Source organism: Gopherus evgoodei, chromosome 3 (assembly GCF_007399415.2).
Source record: "Gopherus evgoodei ecotype Sinaloan lineage chromosome 3, rGopEvg1_v1.p, whole genome shotgun sequence".
NCBI classification, from domain to species: Eukaryota; Metazoa; Chordata; order Testudines; family Testudinidae; genus Gopherus; species Gopherus evgoodei.
This window is the reverse complement of record NC_044324.1, coordinates 169430635-169455874: the sequence shown is the minus strand read 5'-3', so window position 1 is coordinate 169455874 and position 25240 is coordinate 169430635. Positions and strand designations below refer to the sequence as shown.

The window sequence follows — 25240 nt, the reverse complement described above, 5'->3', positions numbered from 1 at the left end:
CAGCAGTCTCGGGGTATGTCTACATTACGGGATTATTCCAATTTTACAGAAACCGATTTTTTAAAACAGATCGTATAAAGTCAAGTGCATGCGGCCACACTAAGCACATTAATTCGGCGGTGTGCATCCATGTACCGAGGCTAGCGTCGATTTCCAGAGCGTAGCATTGTGGGTAGCTATCTCATAGCTCCCACAGTCTCCCCCGCCCATTGAAATTCTGGGTTGAGATCACAATGCATGATGGAGCAAAAACAGTGTCGCGGGTGATTCTGGATAAATGTTGTCACTCAATCCTTCCTCCGTGAAAGCAACGGCAGACAATCATTTCGCGCCCTTTTTCTCTGGATTACCCTGGCAGACGCCATAGCATGGTAACCATGGAGCCTGTTTAGCCTTTTTTCACTGTCACCATATGTGTACTGGATGCTGCTGACAGATGTGGTACTGCAGTGCTACACAGCAGCATTCATTTGCCTTTGCAAGGTTAAAGAAACGGTTACCAGCCCTATTGCACCGTCTGCTACTTTGGAAATTGGCGATGACAGTTACCAGTCATATTGTACTGTCTGCTGCTGTCATGGGTGCTCCTGGCTGGCCTCGCTGAGGTCAGCCAGGGGCTCATGGACAAAAATGGGAATGACTTCCCAGGTCATTCCCTTCTTTATGTTTTGTCTAAAAATAGAGTCAGTTCTTGCCCTAGAATATGGGGCAAGTCTACTAGAGAACCAGAGAGCATAGCTGCTCCAGGTCAGAGCCCCAGATATCCCGTAGAAATGATGAGCTGCATGCCATTCTAGGGGTGCCCCGGCAACAACCCCACCCGTTGCTTCCCTCCTCCCACACCCCTCCTGGGCTACCGTGGCAGTTATCCCCCCATTTGTGTGATGAAGTAATAAAGAATGCAGGAATAAGAAACACTGACTTTTTAGTGAGATAAAATGAGGAGGAGGCAGCCTCCAGCTGCTATGATATTTCAGGCAGGACATCTTCATTACTTATTAAAGGGTGGGGAGGGAGAGGAGCACAGCCTCCCGCTGCTATGATAGTCCAGAATCTCCATTAGACATGAAGGGGGAGGGTGGGGAGAGGAGCTCAGCCTCCAGCTGCTATGAGGAGGACGGTACCAGCCCCATTGCACTATCTGCCAGGACTGAATCTCCAGGACACAAAGTTTAAAGAAGGGAATGACCAGGAGTCATTCCCATTTTTGCCCAGGCGCCCCCGGCAGAGCTCACCAAGGCCAGCCAGGAGTACTCACAGGATGAAGACGAGGACGGCTATCAGTCATATTGTACCGTAGTGTCTGCCACCGGGGAGGGCAGGGTAGAGGATGCTGCTGTTTGGTGCTGCAGCACCCCATCTACCAGCAGCATCAAGTAGACACACAGTGACATTGAAAAGAGGCGAGAAAAGATTTTTTTCCCTTTTCTTGGGGGGTTGAGGGGGGGTAAATTGATGACATATTCCCTGAACCACTGCAACAATGTTTTTGACCCTTCCAGCATTGGGAACTCAGCCAAGAATGCAAATACTTTTTGGAGACTGCAGGAACTGTGGGATAGCTCGAGTCCTCAGTCCCCCTTCCCTCGCTCCATGAGTGTCCATTTGATTCTTTGGCCTTCCATTACGCTTGTCACACAGCATTGTGTTGAGTCTCTGCTGTAGCCTCTGTCTATCATAGCCTGGAGATTTTTCCAAATGCTTTGGCATTTCGTCTTCTGCAACGGAGCTCTGACAGAACAGATTTGTCTCCCCATACAGCGATCAGATCCAGTATCTCCTGTATGGTCCATTCTGGAGCTCTTTTTGGATTTGGGACTGCATGGCCATCCATGCTGATCAGCACTCCACGCTGGGCAAACAGGATATGAAATTCAAAAGTTCGCGGGGCTTTTCCTGTCTACCTGGCCAGTGCATCCGAGTTCAGATTGCTTTCCAGAGCAGTCACAATGGTGCACTGTGGGATACCGCCTGGAGGCCAATACCGTCGAAATGCAGCCACATTAACCCTTATCCGACATGGCAATATCGATTTCAGCGCTACTCCCCTCATCGGGGAGGAGTACATAAATTGGTTTTAAGAGCCCTTTATATCGATATAAAGGGCTTCGTTGTCTGGATGGGTGCAGGATTAAATCGGTTTAACGCTGCTAAATTCGGTATAAACACGTAGTGTAGACCAGGCCTGGAGTTCTTTGTGAAAGCATGGGAAGGGGAATTATCACACAGCCCTTAAAAGTACCCCAGTGGCAGAGCATATTATAGAATGTTAAAAATGCTTGTGTGGATCTCAGGCTATGCCTGATAGAGCAAAAGATTTTATTCAAAATGTACTGGACTCAACAGAGGCTGGACGATCAAAGAGCCTTGTCCTCTGATGTTTGTTGATGCTGTAGTTAAAAAAAATAAAAAATAAAAAAAGGAACCCTGATATATATACGCTAGGAACTGTCCAATAGCTAGGCAGCTGTGGAAAAAGACGGTTACTCACCTTTGTAACTGTTGTTCTTCAAGATGTGTTGCTCATATCCATTCCAATTAGGTGTGCGCACGCTGCGTGCATGTTTGTTGGAAGATTTTTACTCTAGCAACACCCGGCAGGAGGGGTGGGCGCACCCTGGCGTGGCGCCACTATGGCACCGAATATATACCCCTGCCGACCCGTCCGCTCCTCAATTCCTTCTTGCCGGCTACTCCGACAGTGGGGAAGGAGGGCGGGTTTTGGAATGAATATGAGCAACACATCTCGAAGAACAATAGTTACAAAGGCGAGTAACCATCTTTTCTTCTTCGAGTGCTTGCTCACATCCATTCCAATTAGGTGACTCCAAGCCTTAACTAGGCAGTGGGGTCGGAGTGAGAAACTGCAGAATGCAAAACTGCTAAGCCGAAGGCTGCATCGTCTCTGGATTGTTGCACCAAGGCATAATGGGAAGTAAAGGTGTGTACCGAAGACCATGTATGTGCTCAACATATCTCCTGAATAGGTACTTGAGCTAAAAAGACGGCCGACGAGGCCTGGGCCCTGGTAGAATGTGCGCTAATATGACCCGGAGAGGCATGAGCTAGATCGTAGCAAATCCGGATGCATGCTGTTACCCAGGACGAAATCCTCTGAGAAAAGATGGGCTGGCCTTTCATCCAGTCCGCCACTGCAACAAAGAGTTGGGGCGTTTTGCGGAAGGGCCTCGTACGGTCAATATAGAAGGCGAGCGCCCTACAAACGTCGAGCGAATGTAACTGCTGCTCCCTACGAGATGTATGTGGTTTGGGGAAGAAGACCGGGAGGAATATGTCCTGGTTGAGATGAAAGGCCGAGACTACTTTAGGGAGGTACGCCGGACATGGGCGTAGCTGCACCTTGTCCTTGTGGAACACCGTGTATGGTGGGTCCACCATCAGAGCCCGAAGCTCAGAGACTCTCCTAGCTGATGTAATGGCTACAAGAAAGGCTGTTTTCCATGATAAATATAGGAGTGAGCAGGTTGCCAATGGCTCGAACGGGGGGGACGTAAGTCTTGTCAGAACTAAACTGAGGTCACAGGAAGGGGTGAGGCATCGTACCAGGGGAAATAGATGGTCCAGGCCTTTGAGGAACCTCGAGACCATAGGGTGGGAGAAGACGGAGTAAGCACCTTCTCCGGGGTGGAAAGTAGAAATAGCCGCCAAGTTCACTCGCAAAGATGAGATAGCGAGGCCTTGTTGTTTAAGATACCAGAGGTAGTCCAAAATAGTGGGGATGGGAATCTCCGTACATCCCACATTTGACATCAGCAAGAAAACCATTTCCACTTGGCTATGTAAGTAGACCGAGTAGAAGATTTCCTGCTACCCAGGAGTATCTCTTGCACCAGGGCAGAGCAGCAGAATTCCGATTGAGTTAACCATGCAGGAGCCACGCCGTTAGATGGAGGGATTGCAGGTCTGGGTGGAGAAGCCTGCCGTGGTCCTGCGTTATCAGATCCTGATGAAGGGGCAGGGTGATCGGGTTGGCTATTGAGTGGTCCAGCAACGTGGTGTACCAGTGCTGCCGGTGCCACGCAGGGACAATCAGGATCAGTCGAGCCCTGTCCCTGCGAAGCTTTACGAGAACCCTGTGCACCATCGGGAAGGGTGGAAAGGCGTAAAGCAGGTGGTTCGCCCAAGAGATTAGGAAGGCATCCAATATTGAGCCCGGGGCAAGACGCTGGAAGGAGCAGAACCTCTGACACTTCCTGTTGTTGCGGGAAGCGAAGAGGTCTACGTGGGGAAAGCCTCACTTCTGGAAGATGGAATGTACAATGTCCGGGCAAAGCGACCACTCGTGGGAGAGAAAGGATCTGCTGAGATGGTCTGCCAGAGTGTTCCGGACCCCTGGGAGGAAGGACGCTACAAGGTCTATAGAGTGGGCTATACAAAATTCCCACAGTTGGATCGCCTACTGACAAAGGGGGGAGGATCGGGTCCCTTCCTACTTGTTTATGTAGTGCACTGCTGTTGTGTTGTCTGTGAGTACTAGAACACAACGGCCCTGTAGATGATGTTGGAACATCTGGCAGGCGAGGCGGACTGCCCTCAGCTCCCAGACGTTTATGTGCAACGCTAGCTCTTGAGATGACCAGAGGCCATGCGTGCGACGATGGCCTAGGTGTGCCCCCCAGCCAAGAGACGACGCGTCTGTCATTAGGGATACTGAGGGCTGTCTCGGTTGGAACGGCATTCCTGCACACACCAGGGAAGGTGTTGGCCACCAGTTGAGGGAGCCTAAGACTCTCTGAGGAACGGTGACGACCATGTCTATGGCGTCCCTGCCTGGGTGGTAAACTGAGGTGAGCCAGGTTTGAAGGGGATGCAGGCGTAGTTTGGCATGCTTGGTTACAAAAGTGCACACTGCCATGTGACCGAGAAGGCTGAGGCAGGTCTGGGCCGAGGTCGTCGGAAAGTCTGAAGGCTTTCTATGACCGAAACTAGTGTCCGAAACCAGGGTAGCGGAAGGCAGGCTGTTGCGAGTTTGGAGTCTAGAATGGCCCCAATGAATTCTATTCTTTGAGTGGGCACTAGAGTAGACTTCGCTAGATTGATCATCAGGCCCAACCGCTCGAATAGGTCCGTGATGATGGCAACATGCCTGGTGACTTGGGCCTCGGAGATCCCGCAAATAAGCCACTCGTCTAGGTAAGGAAAGATGTGTATGCGCCGATGACGGAAGAAGGCGGCCACTACAGCCATGCACTTTTTTAAACATGCGCGGGGTGGTAGAGAGGCCAAACGGAAGGACCGCAAATTGAAAATGTTGATGGTGCACCACAACTGTAGGTACCGTCTGTGTGGAGGGTAAATGGTGACGTGAAAGTATGCATCCTCATGTCTGAGAGCAATGTACCAGTCTCCGGGATCCAAGGATGGGATGATGGTCCCCAGGGACACCATGCGGAACTTCAACTTCTTCAGAAAGACATTGAGACCGTGCAGGTCCAGGATGGGTCGGAGACCTCCTTTTGCCTTGGGGATTAGGAATATCAAGAGTAAAATCCCTTGCCCATGAACTCCTCCAGCATCTCCTCTATAGCTCCGATGGAGAGGAGCGTACGAACCTGTTGCCAGAGGAATTGCTTGTGAGAGGGGTCCCTGAAGAGGGACGGGGAGGGAGAGTGGGGGGGAGGGGGCGAAATAAATTGGAGGTGGTATCCAAATTCCACCGTGCGTAGGACACAATGATCTGAGGTTAATTGGGCCCATGCAGGGAAGAAGGAGGAAAGGCGGTTGGAGAACTGAAGGGGTTCCTGGGGAAGGACTGGTGCTCTGTTCTCGGGTGCACCTTCAAAAGTTGGGTTTTGGTCCCGCTGATGGTTTGGCGGGACCGTTATTCTGGCCCCCTTGGGAACCTGATTGCCGTCTGCGATTCCCATGACCACGCCTCCTGCTAAAGTCTTGTCGTGGCCTGGATGGGGGGTAAGGGCGCTGAGGCTGGGTACGGAAAGACCTCCGTTGGGTTTGCAGAGTATGCATCCTGAGGGAACGCATGATGACGTGATTGTCTTTGAGACTCTGGAGTCTAGTGTCTGTTTTCTGAGAGAAAAGGCCCTGTCCATCAAATGGAAGGCCCTGAATAGTGTGTTGTAGTTCAGGAGGTATACCTGAGACCTGAAACCACGATATTCTCCGCATTGTAATCCCCGAGGCCACGGTTCTGGCAGCTGAATCAGCAGTGTCGAGCGAGGCCTGCAAGGAAGTCTGTGCCACTTTCTTCCCTTCCTCCAGAAGGGCCTGGAATTCCAGGCGGGAGTCCTGTGGGACCAGTTCAGCGAACTTACCCACCGATTGCCAGGTATTATAATTATACCTGCTGAGCAGGGCCTGTTGGTTAGCCACTCGCAGTTGGAGGCCTCCGGCGGAGTATACTTTACGCCCCAATAGATCCATCCTTCTAGCCTCCCGCGATTTTGGGGCAGGGGCTTGCTGGCCATGGCGCTCTCGCTCAGTCACAGATTGAACGACCAGAGAGCATGGAGGAGGATGGATATGTACCATGTATTTCCTTTCCACACCTCTGGCCGTAGGAGCGATAGACGCCGGAGATTGCTAAATGGTGTCTGCTTTGGCTTGGATGGACCGGATGAATGGCAGAGCTACGCGAGTTGGGGCATCCGCCGACAGTATGTCTATGACCGGGTCTTCCACATCCGGGACCTCCTCGACCTGGAGGTTGATATTTAAGGAAACTCGTCATAGAAGGTCCTGGTGGGCTCGGGAGGTCGATCGGGGGTGGGCCCGATGATGAAGTACCGGCTAGTGCCTCGTCTGGTGAAGAGGACGATGACAGATCCGGCACAGATGGCTCATTTAGTGACTCCTGTGCCGGAGGAGCATCAGGGTCCAGGAACACCTGAGAGTCCGGTGCCAGAGCCGAATTGTCTGTACCCGCTGGAGGAGGGCGGCTAACAGTGGCCTCTGGTGCACAATGTTCCGATGGGGCAGAACGAGATAGAACTGTGAGTTCACCTTGGGCCTGGTGATATGACCAAGACATCCAGGAAGGACCACTGAGGCGCTTGTTCCGTGCCCTGAGCCTCCTGGAGGACACGGCTCTGTGGTTCTGAATCCCCATATGCGGTGCTATCAGCGTGCAAAAACTCAGATGGGTGCCGTGATGGCCATGGTGGAGCGGAGAGCACGTGAGGAGGAGCCCTGTGCGCAGGGTACCGTACGTCGTGCCGCACCGGTGAGCGGTACCGGGAGTCATACCAGTGCCGAGAGGTTGACCGGGACCTGCGACAGCGCGGTGCCAGGAGGTCGACCGGGATCGTGAAGCTCTATGGTGAGAGCGGCTGTGGCGTGAACGGTGCCGGGAGCTGGACTACCGTCTGGAGTATCGGTCCGAAGAGCAGGATCTTGAGCGGTGCCGCGAGTACGACTGGTACCGAGAAGGAGATCAGTACTGGGACTGCGAGCAGCACCTAGATCGGGACTGGCGGCGAGATCGGGAACGCTGGCAAGACCTCGATCTTGAGTGGTGCCTGCCTGCGGCGTCGATGGAAGGTGGCCTGACTAGGGCAGGCTTCCCTGTTGACGCAACAAACCGCACCAGCGGTGCCGGGGGCTGAGGCAGGGTGGGCTCCGTTAGGACAATGAATTCCCTCGCCGTCGAAAAGGTCTCAGGCGTGCTGGGAACAATAAGCTCTACCGAAGCATGTGCCGGGGAGCTGTCATGCACCGGACTTAACGGCTCTTACATGGCCGGAATCAATGGTGCCGAGATTGCCGGGTGACTCAGTTTTGGCTGATGCTCAGACTGCTTTGTAGATATTGGAGCCGCAGGAGCTTTGACCTTCTTGGCACGTGGGGAGAGGGAGCGGTGCCGGGCTGGCTTCTGGGCCGGTGACGGCTGGTGCCGGGACACCTTGGCGGTGCCAGTGCTCTCCGGTGCCGACGAGGCACTTCTCCCCAGCGCGGACTGTGCGGCACTTGGTGCCGAAGACGGAGGAGTGAGAGCCGCCTCCATTAGGAGCTGCTTAAGACGAAAGTCCCGCTTCTTTTTTGTCCGCGGCTTAAATGACTTGCAAATCCGGCACTTATCTGTAAGATGGGATTCCCTCAGGCACTTTAGGCAGGAGTCGTGGGGGTCTCCCGTTGGCATCGGCCGCCGGCAGGCCGAGCATGGTTTGAAGCCCGGTGAACCAGGCATGGGCCTGGGCACCAGGAGAGGGGAAGGGGCTAATCCCCAACCCTCTGAAGTATATACACTAATTACGTTAACAAAAGGTTAATAAAAGTATTAACTACAACTATAAAACTATATACACAATAAGTACTAGAACGAGTGAATAGCTAGGGAAGTGGAGATCAGCAAAGCCGCGCTCCAGTGTTCCAACGACCGACACGGGCGGTAAGAAGGAACTGAGGAGCAGACGGGTCGGCAGGGGTATATATTCGGTGCCATAGCGGTGCCACGCCAGGGGGCGCCCAGCTGACCCGCTGGGTGTTGCTAGGGTAAAAATCTTCCGACAAACATGCACGCAGTGCGCGCACACCTAATTGGAATGGATATGAGCAAGCACTCGAAGAAGAACAGATAGACTCAAGAGTGAAATTAGTTGTTGACTTCTGCAACCAAAACTCAGTTGAAAATTATAGTCCCAGGTTACGTACCTACACCCTGGTGTTATCTCCACCACTAAGGACTTGTCTACATTGGCAATTTACAGCACTGCAACTTTCTCACTCAGGGATGTGATAAAACAGCCCCCTGAGCACAGCAAGTTTAGCGCTGTAATGCACCAATGTAAACAGTGCCCCAGCACTGGAAGCCGGGCTCCCAGAGCTGGGAGCTATGCCTCTCACTGAAGTGGGTTTTTTAGAGCGCTGGGAGAATGACCACACAAGGCACGTTCAAGCATGAAGGGGCAGCGCGTTAGCGTTGCCAGTGTAGATGAGCCCTAAGAATTTGGTTCAGAAATTTAACAAAAGTGGAGAAGTAGGCTTATAACCAGAATAGAGGAGTGGTATTCAGACCTTCTGCATTAGCATCAAAAGAAAGAATAACTCATTGAGACTGAGAATAATTATATGATTTAGAAGAAATTTTGAACCTGATTCTTTATACATTTGGATAAAGAATGCTGAGATAGCTCAAATAATGCCAGGGTTCCATTGTACCTACGCTTTCTGCCTTTTCCCTCCCTTTTCCTGTATTCTCCCCCTTTTATTTATTTATTTGTGTCTTTTTTTGGTTACCTCCAACCCTAACATGTTATGCCTGTGTAATACTGTCTGATTTTGTGTTGTATGGTAGACCAGTTGTGAAGCCGTGTAATTGCATACATTTATTGGATATCCTTCGAAAATGTGATTTTGGATAACATATACAAGTTGTAAATCAACTACCTTTTTGTATTTTTGTTTGTTTGTTTATGAAAATTCATCACAACTTTTTTAAAAAGAGTAACTGAGTAAAGTCCTCACAAGCAAGTGTATGAACACTAAAAACATTTCTGTAGTCTTACCTCAGCTCTCTTCAGCATCTCCCATTTATTCAGTATTTTCATGGCAAATACTTTATCTGCATTTTTCAGTTTTACTACTGCAACCTGGAAAACAGAAATTGCAGATGAATAACCTAAAATAGGAAAAAAAGTGGTTGCCAGAATAATCCTTTTTTGGAAATATGTAGACGGCTGAGTTGCTTTAATTTATTTTTGTTGTGATAGGATTTTGGACTCTTTGATTTATAACTTCACTCTCCGTACATGATGCCGTACCAAGCATTCATCATCACAAACCATGAAGAGTAATTTCACAGCTGTCCAGGGTATTTGTTCTGTAAAAGTTCTTAACTTCCCTTTAAGCCTCCACTACATAAAAGTATATCCTCCTCCATTACAATAGCTGAACACAGCTGAAAGATAGCACTTCTATCAGTTCCATACTTCCTTCCCCCTCTATCCTATTACTGCCATATCATCACTGGATATTTTCCCAGAACTTGGAATAGTTATTGAATCCACTCTCTTCTATCACTGAACTAAATGGCTGCAGCGGCAAACAAGAAAGAGCTCCTGATAATGTAGTAGTCAGGTCGCAAAACCAAGGAATATTAGAATGTCAGCGAGTACAATAAATTATTTACTGGCAATCTGCTATAGGATAAATCTTCTAGATCCATTTCAATGAACAGGGGAAGCTATAATAAATAAAAATAATTAAGCATAATACTCTGCACTCCTATACCATTTTCCATATGATGCTCTCATTGAGGTCTCTTAATACTCCCTTAGTTCATGGGGGTGTAATCATCCCCATTTTCTGGATGGGAAAACTTAAAAACAAAGACATTCTGATTCTTACTTAACATTTATATTAGGAGTCACAGGTAAATTTGGCACTCTACCAAAAGAATAAACCCAAACTCCTTGTCTTGAGGATTTTACAATCTAGATTAGATACAATATGACAAAAGCCAGGATGGGATCATATCAAGAAAGAGGCAGGGCAAGTGGGAGGTGGGGAAGTTTATACAAAACAAATATATCATTCTTCTTGTTTTCACAATATAGGCATCATAGGTAAAGTCCTGAGTTCCCTAGTTCAGATAAGACACAAAAACAAAGAAAGTCTGAAGCAAAGCTAACAACAGAACCCAGGACTCCTAATCTCTTGAGCCACAAAATTAACCTTCAAATATGAAAAGCTCAGTGCTTCATAAATTTTAAAATCCATACATAAATCTACCCCAATTCCCATTCCCTTGCAAAGAATGGCATATTCTCAGGGCCTAAGGAGAGAAACGATTGTTTTTGTTTTGGTTGCAGACCAGGATGTTGTCACATAGATTAGTATCATCTTTGTGACACATACACATACACACAGTTATACATGGGTTGAACTCTACACTTTCTCCATCTCTTTTGTATTCAGCAACCTGGCTACATGCCAGAGAAGTAATAACAGGAAAGAAAATGCAACAGATGCTGACAGCTTGATGAAGGAAATGTCACGCAAGGCTCTTTTCAACCCTTCTTCAAAGATGGCACCAGCTGAAATAGCTTCATCAAGCTAGTATAGGTGCATGTTGAACTCCATTTACAGTTCTTATTGATGTCTAAAGCAGAAACATACTCTCTCTCTCGCTAAACTATAAATTGGGTGGAACAGCTATTAATTCCCAGAGGTGCTGTGGTACATTAATCAGTCCTGCCTTCCATCACATCCCACTCCCTTGTGAAAATAAAATGCAATTCAAGAAAAAATGAAAAGAGGAGAAAATAAAAAGATCTCAGACCTCGCTATTAAAACTAGTTTCCAAACTACATTTTTTAAAGGCTACCCCCAATAAAGGTCAGGCATATGAACCTAGTTTCCCATACAAAGATTCATTCCAAAAATATTGATTCCAAGGCTAGAAAGGACCACTGTGAACACTTTCTCTGACACACTGCAAAACCAGGCATAGAACTTCCCCAAAATAATTCCTGTTTGAACCACAGCAGTTCTTTTTAGAAAAACTTCCAGTCTTGAGGTAAAAATGGCCAATGATTGAAAATCCACCACAGTCTTCAGTTTAGATGCATATTCATAAAAGACTTTCATGTTCAGACTTAGGGCGTCACAAGACTTGCTCAAATTTGGTACTGAAAAAAATTTAGATTCCTTGTCAGTTTCATAACTGTCTCAGGGTTCTAAATAGCAGTATTGAAACGTACTAGTTTCAGTTTCACTCTTTGCTTCTTGAGAAATCTATGAGCAGTAACAAAGGCAGTGGAGCTGGATGTCTCATTCAAGAAGACAACACTGCATCAGTTTATATTTTTTTCATATTTGGAAGGTGACCTTTACAACCATAATGGCTAGAAAGTTTCTCTTTTGTTTTAAGAAGAGGTTAATTTTTGCAGAAATTAATGAGTTGAATTCCTTCATTTACCAGGGAACCCTTCTGCTTGGCACTAGTAAAAAAGTAAGTGGACTTTTAAAACTCTGTCAAGGAGTTAGGTGCTTCCAAATTGGCCCATAATGGTGGCTGTTAACGATCCAAGGCCTAAGCAGGTCTGCTACAATTTTCAAGGAGGGCTAAAGGAGTTAGATCTCCAAGTCCCATTGACTTTCAATGGAACTTAGGCCCCTAACTCCCTTTGATCTCTTTGAAACTACCAATCATTGCCTGCAGAGTGATCCCTACCCCAGCTAACCTGGGAAACAAGAGGGCATTTATTGTCAGTTTGGGTTTTTTGGTAGCTTCTGTTAGAAAAATACTTGAAGAAGCAAAAAGAAAAATGCCCACATACAGTGTAGAGATGAGAAGCCGAGCTAATGAGGGGCAGAAGCAGTTTGACAGCATGCCAGGGAGCACTGCTGTTTGTGGGAAATATGTAAAACTGTTGGAAGAATGAAAGAGAAAATAAAATCCAACTAAAACCAAAATGTTTACATCAGCACATACCAAACATTTTTCAGTGGCCTGCTCACAGGAAAAAAAATAAATTTAAAAAAGTTTAAATGTCCAGTTTTAATAAGTTCCAGGAACCAGACATTTTATGATGAAAAGAGGGGAGTTCTCTCTTTCTCTGACAGATAAAAACATTTTTTTGAGGATAGCAGGGCATCAAAAAGGCCCATTGTGTATGTGTTTGTGTGAATATATGTATTACATATGCTATCGACACACATGCACACACACACACACGTCTATTCAATGTTTCAGAATTTTATTTTAATTTTGATTAGAAAAATAGCAGCCTTGTTGATTACTACTTGAGTAGCACCACTGTATTTCATGTTGCACAATGCATAGTAAAAGCAAACTCTTTAGACCAAAAAGCTTACCACGTAACTTGATAGACAACACAAAATACAGTACACCCAAAGGAAGTTACTCTCCATAGCCAACACAGTTTTAAACATGACTTTGTCCATGATGTAGACAATATAAGTTTCATCTAGAGACATGGTAGAAGATTTACATAAAATAAAGGTTGCTTAGTACAGAATTGACCATGTCTAGTAGAAAAATATATTGTCTTTTTAAAAATATGTTAGCTATCCATGTTTTAACTAACACTATTTTAGACAGAGCAATTTATGTTTAAAAACATGTTAACTGGTTGTGACTAACCCTACGAGTTGATCACAACCTGCTAACACATTTTTAAAGATGACTTCATAGCTTTTAAAGCCAGAAGGGACCATTATGGTCATCTAGACTGACCTGCTTCATAACACAGGCCTGACACACTCTGTGCCCCAAAAAGACACACTGCATCCCATATTCACCATTGGTGATGTAATTATATGTTTCGTACAAAGTATGCCTTGTGAGGTATCATTTTAAAAGTCTTAATCTGTTGAACATTAATATCATGTTAAGTGGTACGTGCTACCATTGTATATGAAATGATGAAGTTTTGCTATGTATGTGCCACTGAAACATGTTCTGAGGTTGGAAACACCCAACAATCAGCCTTTCAGGTACAGTAACTCCTCACTTCTCCTGGTTAACGTTGTTATGTCGCTGATCTATTAGAGAACATACACATTTAAAGTTGCGCAATATTTGCTTATAATATTGTTTGGCTGCTGACTGCTAGTGGGTGAGGGCTTGGAACCAGAGTGGGACGGCAGCCCCATCAGCTCCCCTCTAGTTCTTCCCACCCGACGGTGAGCCCCGCGGATTAGCAACTCCCCCCTCTCTTCCCGTACCTCCTGCCCACAGCAATCAGCCGTTTCGTGGCATTCAGGAGGCTTGGAGGTAGGGGGCAAAGGAGGGAAGAATGAGGATGTGGTACGCAGGCTCTCCCTCCCTCCCCGCGCCTCCCGCCCGCAGCAATCAGCTGTTTTGCAGCATTCAGGAGGCTGGATGGGAGGGGAGGAGCAAGGGATGCAGCATGCTTGAGGGAAGGGAGTGGAGTCAGGGTGGGCCTGGGGCAGAGCCGGGGATTGAGCACTCCCTGGCATTTTGGAAAGTTGGCACCTGTGCAGCCGTGCATGTGCCGTATGGAGGAGGAAGTGGTGCACTCCAGCAGGATAGTATGGGTTCATCATCATGTTCAGTTTCTGATGGGAAGTGTTTGCAGCTGCTGCCATGTGTCTATTGTCTCCTCTCCCTCCTGCCTCCCTCGGTGCTACCTTGCAGAGTGTGAGGCTACATTAACAACAACGTGTTAACTCTTGAAGCCTCAGCCGTGTGCTAGTTCATCATTCAGCAGCAAGGCACTCCTTGGGAAATATCTCACCTGATATCAACACGGTTGCTTTAGGAGAAGCTCAGGGAGCTCACGACCAGGTTCTCAGACAATCCTCTGATTAGAACTTGTTTAAAACATACTGTATATAATGTCTTTTGTCTCGCAAAAAAGTTTTCCCTGGTACCTAACCTCCGCACCTCACTGACATTAATTCTTATGGGGAAATTGGATTCGCTTAACATTGTTTCGCTTAAAGTCGCATTTTTCAAGAACATAACTACAATGTTAAGGGAGGAGTTACTGTACAACAATAAAAAGGCCAAATGGCCCACTGAGAAGGATACAAATGCTCACAAGGATTACACCAGGAAGTGCGAACAATGGAAACCTCGCAAAGATAGCACTCCACAATGGGAACTGTTTGACTCAGGTCAAAGCAAAAGATCTTTTCAGCAAGATGGAAGAAGCTATAAAAGGGAGAAGTGACAGCACCACTGGGCCTCACTCCTCACACAAGGGAACACCTGCAAACACATGATGGACTGTCATAAACAGATAGTTAAGGGTTAATAGAACAGGAGTACTTCATGTCTCTTTTGCCTGTAAAAGGTTAACAAGTTCAGTGAGCCTGGCTATCACCTGACAGAGGACCAATCAGGGGACAGGATACTTTCAAATCTTGAGGGAGGGAAGTTTGTGTGTGTGCTGTTAGTGTTTGGTTGTTGTTCACTCCGGGGGCTCAGAGGGACCAGACGTGTAACCAGGTTTCTCTCCAATCTCTCCGATACAGGCTCTTATAAGTTCAGAATAGTGAGTACTAGGTAGATAAGGCGAGTTAGGTTATGTTTGTTTTCTTTACTTGCAAATGTGTATTTGGCTGGAAGGAGTTCAAATTTGTATTTTGCTGAAAGGATTTTAATTTGTACTTGTATACTTAGGCTGGGAGGGTATTCCCAGTGTCTATTGCTGAAGGACCCTGTAACATATTCCATCTTAAATTTACAAAGAATTTTTACTGTTTTTTTCTTTCTTTAATTAAAAGCTTTTCTTCTTTAAGAACCTGATTGTTTTTTTTATTCTGGTGAGACCCCAGGGGACTGGGTCTGGATCCACCAGGGAACTGCTGGGGAGAAAGGAGGGAAGGGGGAGAGAAAGGTTAATTTTCTCTCTGTGTTAGGATTACTTTCTCTCTCAGGGAGGGTCTGGGAGAGGGACAGAAAAGGAGGGGGGAAGGTGGATTTTCCTCTCTGTTTTAAGATTCAAGGAGTTTGAATCACAGTGATCTTCCACGGTAACCCAGGGAGGGGAAGTCTGGGAGAGGCAACGGTGAGGGAAAGGGTTTACTTTCCTTGTGTTAAGATCCAGAGGGTCTGGGTCTTGGGGGTCCCCGGGCAAGGTTCTGGGGGGACCAGAGTGTACCAGGCACTGGAATTCCTGGTTGGTGGCAACACAAGTACTAAGTTGGTAACTGAGCTTAGAGGAATTCATGCTGGTACCTCATCTTTTGGACGCTATGGTTCAAAGTGGGGAATTATACCATGACAGGGACAAAAACTGAACTGGGGGACATGCTAGTCCCAGGCAGGAAGGACGGAAGCCTGCCTGTGTATGGAAGTTTGGTAAACTATTTGTCCTATTTAACAGGGTGAAACACCACTTGAGTCAAATCCAATCCATAATCTATTTTGACCTGTTTGCTATTATTTATAATTACTTAAAATTTCTCTTATATTTAACTAGAAACAATGTGATTTGAGTGAAGTGCTTGGGAAAAAATCTCAGATCAGTTAACGAAGGCTTGTGTATTGTCCTCTCCACTTTGAGGGAGGGTCGGACTGGGTAATAACTCATATACTGGTCAGGCTTTTGACCAGGGCAAGACTGTACAGCTCTGGGGTCCTAGGCTGGGGAGCTGGAGGGTGAGATGGCTGGAATTGCTCTATTGTTAGTTCATGAGCGGTGGTGGAGGAGAAGCTGTCATGTAACTGCAGCTGGGTGTGTCCCTGCCTATGTAAAGGTTTGTGCGAACAGGACCAGGAGCGGTCTGCAGCTTGTCACAGCAGCACAGTGTGAGAGGGAGCCCAGACTGGTGAGACAGGGTTCAGCAGTACCCCAGTTCCAAGTTGCACCCTGGGGGGAGTGAGGGGGGGAGGAGAGGACCCATCATAAGGCCATAGAAACTTACCCTGTGTTTTCTGCATCAAACCCATCACCTCTTTTTGTGCTATAGCACAGAAGTTCTCACCCTTGTTCTTTCTGAGACCCCTCCAACATGCTATAAAAACTCCATGGCCCACCTGTGCCACAATAACTGGTTTTCTGCACATAACAGCCAAGGGTGGCGTTAGCAGGTAGCAAGCAGGGCAATTGCCTGGGGCTCCATGCCACAGTGACCCCACGAAGCTACATTGCTCAGACTTCAGCTTCAGCCCCGAGTGGCGGGGCTCTGGGACCTGAGCTTCAGCCATATGCGATGGGGATTCGGCTTTCTGCCCTGGGCCCCAGCGAGTCTAATGCAGGCCCTGCTTAGAAGCCCCCCTGAAACCTGCTCTAGGCCACCTAGGGGGCCCCAGATCCCTGGCTGAGAACCACTGCTATAGCATCTCTTTTAGAAAGACGACCAATCTTGACTTAAACTGCAAGTGATGGAGAATTCCTCATCTGATGCCCTATTCCTCCTCTTCAAGTCACGTCAATAACCTAGATTACAAATTCCTCAGTGCAAGGATAGTGTCTTTACAGAGAAGATAATGTGATATTTATGCCTAAAGTGCTATGTAAAAGGGTTAAATAATAATAGTTAATAGGCAGTTGTGGAACCGCCTATAGAAGTGTGCGAGGAAATCTTAACAACTTCTTCCTGCTTCATGCAAAAGACAGGCAAATGAGTGCCTGTCATTTATGATAAGATTCAATTGGAATGCTGAAGGTTAGTTGCAGTATTAGGGCCCTGTTCTGCTGCCATTCTACAACTAGAATTGCTACAGAGATGGCTCATCACAGAGTTTCTAGGTTTATTATTCCAGTCTGCAATGAAGAAGGAGGCCCATATTTCAAATTTACACTGTGGGTTATATTTTACCATGGGGACTGAGCCCTTCCAGTCCATTTATATTATTGGGAGTTGTGTCTGAATCTTGGTGCACTATGCTAAAAATGTACCCTATGGTGCAGAAATATTTTTTTTCTTATAGATTAAGAGCGGATTATAGTCAGATGTAAAATAACATGTCAATTACACTCTCAAACTGACTGGGAGAGTTAGCAGAAAGGTCCTAAACAACAAAGCTGTTGCCCAGTTTCAGCATAGCTTGTTAACATTTTTTTTTACTGAAAGCCAAAACATTTAAAAAAAAAAGATAAATTCCAGAGTCTTTTAAAAAGACACTTTTATGCATTGCTCTCCAGGAACATTGCATGGAGTTACCTGGTTACTGTCCTTTATGGAAGACAGGTGTCAGGAACTAAATAGGTTGATAGCATCCCTTTAAGGAAGATTTAAAAAAAAAATACTAAAGAAAGTCTAAAGCAGGGGTCGGCAACCTTCAGCATGCGGCCCATCAGGGTAATCTGTTGGCGGGCCGAGGGACATTTTGTTTATGTTGACCGTCCACAGGCACAGCCCCCCGCAGCCACGGTTCGCCATGCTGGCTGCTGCTTCCTGCAGCTCCCATTGGCTAGGAATGAAAAAACGCAGCCACTGAGAGCCGCAGGTGGCCATGCCTGCGGACAGTCAACATAAACAAAATGTCTCGCGACCCACCAGCAATTACCCTGATGGGTCGCGTGCCAAAGGTTGCCGACCCCTGGTCTAGAGCCACCCTATGTGCAGAATCTCCATATTAGTGCCTAAAGCTGACAGTAGATGAGGGTGGAGAAAATTATGCTTTAGTTATGAGCTAGAGAGTGTAGTCAACTGAAGCAGGAGCAAAAGGGAGTAGAGTTGGGCATCTGCCAATATGAGCTCCCCTTGATAATATCTTACAGAAGAAAAATTACTTTCTCTGCATCAAGCTGAAAGGTGTCTGCAAAGAGAAACTGAATATAGCTCCCTAGATCTCCTTGGATGCAAGGGCTTATAGGCCTGAAACACCTTCCAGTTCCTCAGAGGTAGAGAGGAATACACCACACACTAAGAGGGAACTCTGACTCCAAATGCAAAATTTCCTGATTCCCACAAAGATAGCCAGCGTAGGAGATGATTTAGGATTCAATACATATGGTCCTGAGAACAGACTGCAGAGAATAAAAATCCTAGTTCCTTTAACATATCCCAGTGGAACAACAGTTTAAATAAATGCAATGTACTTGCTCCTGGTAGCCTTGCAATGTGTATCTGCTGTTTGATGGTTCTCACCAGGGCCGGTACAAAGATATTTTGTGCCCTAGGCGAAACTTCCATCTTGCACCCTCCCCTCCCCTCGAAGCATCACTTATTATAAACTTTCAAAAATAAATACTGTATAATGTAGCATTGTTTATTAGAATTAAGACATGTTCGGCTTGAAAATTTATAAATTTCATTATTTAGTTTACATATTTAATGAAAATAAATGGCCTTGGGTCTCCTGCACGTGGCTAGAGTCCCTCCTGCTCCCTTTTCTCCCCCACCCCCAGCATGGATCTGGAAGGGGATGTTTTGGGGATCAGAGAACAGAGCTGAGAGTCAGGATCTGGCTTCTATTCTCCACCCTGGCACCAACTCACTGGATGACTTCAGGCAAGTTACTTCCCCATTCTAGGTTACACTTTTGCAGCTCTTTAGCCCTGTATCCTCTGGCAGAGCCATGATCTATCCCCACAGGTGGACCAGTGGCCACGGTCTCCTCTTCCTTTCCTCCACCCCGCCCCCCCTCCCACTGCTGCATTGCTGTCAATAGGGCCAGCTGCAGGTGAGGCTGATGTCACTCGCTCTGGTCTGCAGGCAGCAGCCCTTGGGCAGCAGCGGCTGCTGCACCAGGGGGTCCGGGACTGCCAGAGCTGGAGGGAGCAGGCTAGAGAGCGATATAGCAGCCCAGGGGCTCGGGGAGGAGGCGGCTGAGGGCTTGCACGGCGAGCACGGGCGGGCAGCGATGTGGGGCGTGGCGGAGGGAGGCAGCGGGGCCTGCGGTTGCAGAGGATGCAGGCATGTTAGAACCTACCTCTGCGGGCGAGCAGCCCATCCCCCTGCCGGGAGCAATAATGTAAAAAAATTTTGGGAGCGCCGCTTTTTGGCACCCCCAAATCTTGGTGCCCTAGGCGGCCGCCTAGTTCGTCTAGTGGTTACACCGACCCTGGTTCTCATATTTTATACATGTATATATGGTGGTGGTGGTAGCAGTAGCAGGGACCTACATTAAAGTAAAAGTTACAGTTCCTTTAGTAGCAGCTACAGAAACTAAGCCTTCCATGACTCTAAGCAAGCACAGCCTAATTCTTACTCATGAAAAAAAATAAAAATGTCCTCGTAGCCCCCTCTTCCCTGCCACCCAAATATGGTATATGCCCTCCAGAGGAGCCATCATACAGACCCCAAATCACATAATATTCTGAAAGCCCTTAAATTCCATTGGCAACAGGAATATTCCTCAGACCCTGCCTCAAAAAAAAAAAAACCAAACAAAACCAAACAAAAAAAAACCATTGGCTTTCTGTTGCCTACAATTTTTTTTCAAGGCAATAAGGAATGTTTTCTGCTGAGGATTCACCTTGAGGTCCTATCCCGAGAGCATTTAGCTGTTAAAAAATTCAAGGCCCTGTTTGCTCACAAAAGTACCCATTCTGCATGTGCACTGCTTGTTGGTATGTGGAAATCATGAGACATGTTCACTTAGTGGATCTTAAGAAATAGGGGCTGAAAGCTAAGGTTTCTTCAACCTGCAAACTTCAGTCTCTGTTATATCCGCAGGCTGTTCAGTTCCTTGGAAGCCAGTAACTGGTCATCCTGTCTGGCAAGTTCAAACTGAAGAGGGAAACTCTTTGATCTAGGCTGTTAAATGAGCAGGAGCAGAAAATTAAAGCTTTACAACTCCACTGTACATGCTACCAAATGAGTCATGACAAAGGTCTGGTTTAGTTTTAGAACAAACATAATGCAAATATAATCAAATAACCATTCAAAAATGGAGGCAAATTGGGAGGAATAGAAAGGGAATAGTTCATGTTTCTAAAACACTTGGATTAAAACATATACTGTAACAATTAAAAGTCACAGATTATATCTATTCTGAAAAAGAGATAACATGAGCCACAAATATTTCCATCTGTCACAATACATTTCCAAGACCATCCTGAAGGGCAACATGATTGACCTTATCTAGCATTAAATACTAAAGATTGTGGGGGGGGACCCTTCTAAACAAAACATCATTAAGTGTTTACTAAAGTGCTCATTTGACAGTCCCAGTTCAACAGTACAACTTCAGACCAAAGGACCCTCAGGCTGGGTGGAAAACCAAAGAAATCTATAACAACAATTTCAGTAGAATCCATCCATCATTGTCAATGTTTTCCACGCACAAAAGAAAATTGTGAAAACCCTTTTTCCTGACAAAACTAAGATTTAAAAAAAAAATCCTACGCAGATAGATGAAATTCAGTTTCTCACTGTTCTTCTGAACAAGGACTGGGCTCTGCAGGCACAAAAACCATGGTGCTTCCACAGCTATCCACCATGGAAAGCCTATTTGAGTGTGGGCAGAGATCTTTTTGGTGGAAAAAAGTAATAGTGAAATTATGATTTATCCATATCTATCCCCATTTGCTCATCAAAATAAGAAATGTAAATTAAAGACAGACAGAAGACCTGTCTGTGCTGTGTAACTTTTTCAAATCACTTAATCATTCTGTGCTTAGTTTTCCCATATGCAGAATGGGAGTAACACTTACTCAACTTTGTAAATCACTTTCAAATCTTCAGATAAAAAGTACAAAAAGACAAATATTCCCTACCCTGTAAATTTTCTGTTTTTGAAATCTTCTGTACCAGACCAAATGCTTGGATTAGTGGCCTTAATACAGATTTTTAAGGTGATCTTTTGAGTATCAGCCTGCATCTTTGCCAAACATTCTGAAATAGATGTGCATGCTTTCACAGATATGGATTTTGGCAAACAGTAGCTGAAGGCAGGCACTAATACCTCCTGTACCCAAATATATGAACTGCCTTGGCAGGTCACAAGTGGAGCTGATCAGTAATTTTTTTGACAAATGCAGAATTATAGAACTTGAAATGTTTTGTGAAAATACTTCAAGTTCAATTAATTTTTGTCCCTGCCTGCATCCCTACCAACTCACTTAGTAGTATTTCTAGATTACCTATATTTCAATATGTTGGTACCAATAAAACTTTCTGACTGCAGAAAATTTTCTGTAGTACATTCAATGTTCCAAAAAACCTTACCTCCCCAAAGGCTCCTCGACCAATCACCTTCAAGATTTCAAAATCTTCTTTATGTAGTCGCATCTGTTTTACCTTAGATGTAAAAGGTTTGGCTGAAACAAAGAAAAATATCAAATATAAAATATTAAGTTATAAGAGCCCTGAAAATAACAGAACATTTTGCTTATATACATCTATTCTCAAAAGTAATATTACAAACTTTAAAGCTGAAACTAATGACCAACAAGAGCTAAGCCAAACTTTCTGTCTGCTCTGAAAGGAAATTTATGGAGTACATATTTTTTACAAATAGAATCAAGCTGCCTATATCCTTCTATATTTCTTATAAATCCATACAGTGATTTTCAATATAGTAGGTGTCCAAGTGTTATAGACTGGTATGTCTGGTTGTGAAAGTATACTATGATAAAATTATTACTTCACTCTGGACAGAAATATGCTAACTTCTATACTATCTCAATATTAATGATCAATATTTTACTCTAAGGAAAATTAAAGTGCTGATGAAAAGGTGCTGGACTGCTAACACTGTCCCATGAAGGTATATCAATACATACTTGCTGAGAGATCACTACTTTATGTGCAAAGGTTAATAAATTAACCTTTAACTCTTGGTTCAGTAGGTTTGCTTGTTTTTTGCTTTGACCTCCATTTCCATCCAAATTCTTTTTCTAAGCCATATATTTTCAGTGTATTATAATTTTATTTTAATTTGGTGACCAAACTTGAACAAAACATTTCACACACAGGTAATTCTAGTGTTTATATATATAATAATTTTTGTATTTTTTCCAGAGTCAAGTTTATAAACAGCAGACTTTTTCCAAAAGAAAATTTGAATCCAGGCTGATAATACATACACTAAATTTGAAACAGATACAAATTAGGTGAACTGAAATGTTTAGAAATCAATATTTTAAAGCCTTTTAGATCCCAAATGATTAAGAGCATATGTGCAGACACAAACATTACAAATATATTTAAAAACATTATCTAGTATGTCTCAAGCATTATGTAGATTTCATTTATAATTTTGCAAGTTTTAATTATGTAACAGCACCTACAGCTATGTGGAAATGCAGGGTAAACATTGCCATGAGAATTAACTAAGTAAAAATGACTATTTTAAATCAAGTCTACCTTAAGTTATGTGCCAAGATTCATATTTAGAATTCTGCATTGCCCCTCTTAAGTTGAACTCAGTACTAACACAAAGAGAATGCCGGGAAACATTTTGGTCTGCATTCTTGTTTGGAATTAACTCTTCCAAGAGAAACACAGAAGTCTAGCTTCACGTCTCAACAGGTAATAACAGACTGTTTATCCTCTACATCAGAGGTTCTCAAACTGGGGGTCGGGACCCTTCAGCAGGTTATGAGGTTATTACATCGGGGGTCGTGAGCAGTCAACCTCCACCCCAATTCCTGCTTTGCCCTCAGCATTTATAATGATGTTAAATATATTAAAAAAGTGCATTTAATTTATAAGGGGGGGGTCGCAGTCAGAGGCTTGCTATGTGAAAGGGGTCACCAATAAAAAAGTTTGAGAGCCACTGCCCTACATCCATGTGCAGAAGGGATCCTCTGCATGTGGAACACCTTCTTTCTAACTTAGTGTGCTAACCTCTTTCCTCAAAATACCATGGGCAATAAAATGAAAAGGTAAATTTTCAGGATGCATTGCTTAGAGCCATGGAACCCTCCCACTGAAGGGCAATGTCCTACCAAATAAAAGTTCTGGAGAAAATTCCCTGGAGGGGAAGTTCATTGACCCATCGACATTTAAACACTCAGGATCTTCAAAGGACTTTACAAATATTGGTGTTGTGATTTCTCTAGTCTTTAAAAACTGAACTCCAGTTCAGGATTATGAATCAGAAGAATTTTAGGAAAACTAATACTGTCTCTCTTTCAGTCCCACACCATGTGTTGTCAATGGCCTACCCATCTAATTTTTACATCTTCTGTAGCCCATCCTGGCTAGCCATCTGCATGTCCTCCGGGAGACATGAGCTATGTCTCTTTGAGAAACATTATGTAAATGAATAGACTTATTTTAAAAAAACCCACTTGTTTTGATATATTTTGTTTTATAAAGCAATTATTTGAATTCTTATCAATTCATACAATGTAAATTCCATTACTAATGCAGGATCTATTATTTAAGAGGAAGGGTGATGTAGAATATAGGGAACTGGAATGGGATTTAGGAGAAGTTTAGGTTCAATTCCCGGCTCCACCACAGGCTTCTTCTGTGCTCTTGGATTAGATACTTAAGATACGTTGATCTAGATTCACAAAAGAACTTAGACACTGGGTCCCACTATGATTCACAAATCCCCCACCCCCACCACCACTGCCCCAAGCTGCCACCAAACCCTGTAGGAAACTAAACTCACTCAACTCAGAACTCAACTACTAGACTGGACACCATATACAAATTCGCACAAATCTGCTAGAAGACCTTCCTCATAACTTGGGATCTAGGAGATCCTTGGTGCAAGTCCCCACTCTGCCTGATGGAAAGAAGGTGTCTGAACAGGGATCTGTCACCTCTCAGGAGACTGCTCTAACCACTGGGCTACAGGATATTCTGATGTGGGAGCTCCCTCAATCTGTCCTATTTAGGCTATTCCACTGTGGATAAATAACGAAAGAAAGAGTCACTTGGCTAGAGAGAGACTGAATAAGCACGAGAATGACTCTGTAGCTTGATGATTAAAGCGGTCTCCTGAGAGGTGAGATACCCAGAATTCAGTTCCTTTGCTCCAATGACTATTTGAATTATTCATCCATAGTGGAACTGTTTCAACAGAAGAGACTAGTGGACCCCCCACATCAGAATATCCCATAGCTCAGTGATTACAGACTCAGCTGAGAAGTGGCAGATCCCTGTTCAAATCCTGCTCAGGTGGAAGGAGACCTTAACTGAGGGTCTCCCTAACCACAAAGCCAGGTTTTTGTGAATCCCATTCTTAGGCACCTGTTTCTCCCTCATTCAATGTATAAGGAGCTTAGGCACCTAACTCAGGCTTCATGAATCCCAGTGATTTTCTAGGTGCCTAAATGTCAGGCATGGTGACACTCACCGTCACCACCTAAGTAGTCCCCTACCTTACGAGTGTGTTAAGAGGATAATGAGATGCCTACATACTAAAGTGACAAGGACCACACAAGTACCTGGACAGAGAGAGGGGAAAATGGCATGTTCCTCTAAATCAGATAAGCTATCTTAACTGTATGCATATAGCATTTGAAGATGCAGATAGGTGGGCATGTCAAAATGATGGTTAAGATTTAAAAGGGACATTATGGCTATACAAATCTTTTCAGATTGATTTAATGGGATACTGTGTGCATTATAGGGTGTGTGTGGGCAGATTGACTTGCAGAATCAGGGACTAGAACTGTGAAAGGAGTTTCTAAGTGGAAACAGTAATTGATTCTTCTGTACAAGAGCAGAAACAAGGTGCCATTGCATAGCTGTCATAAGTTGGCCACACAAATGCTAAATAAAATACAATCCAATTTGGATTCTCCTAGCATTAAAAGTTATTGCTTTCCGAAAGATTTTTTTTTAATAAAACACTAGTATGAATCAATCTAGATGGAAAATAAATATTTAAGTGTCCGGCTAATCATTTCATTTTATTTAAAATAAAGACAGATTATACAGATGTAAAAACTTGCTCCAAGGCTTTACAAAA

The 25240-nt window shown here is 45.0% G+C and overlaps 1 protein-coding gene across 1 annotated transcript in view; it reads right to left on the bottom strand.

Annotated features, from left to right (window-relative positions):
• The window catches only part of CDC42BPA (CDC42 binding protein kinase alpha), a 370767-nt gene that overhangs the window by 247445 nt on the left and 98082 nt on the right, over positions 1-25240 (bottom strand). The window contains 2 exon segments of the mRNA XM_030557374.1: positions 9483-9566; positions 21535-21626. Coding sequence (XP_030413234.1) covers positions 9483-9566; positions 21535-21626 — 176 coding nt within the window.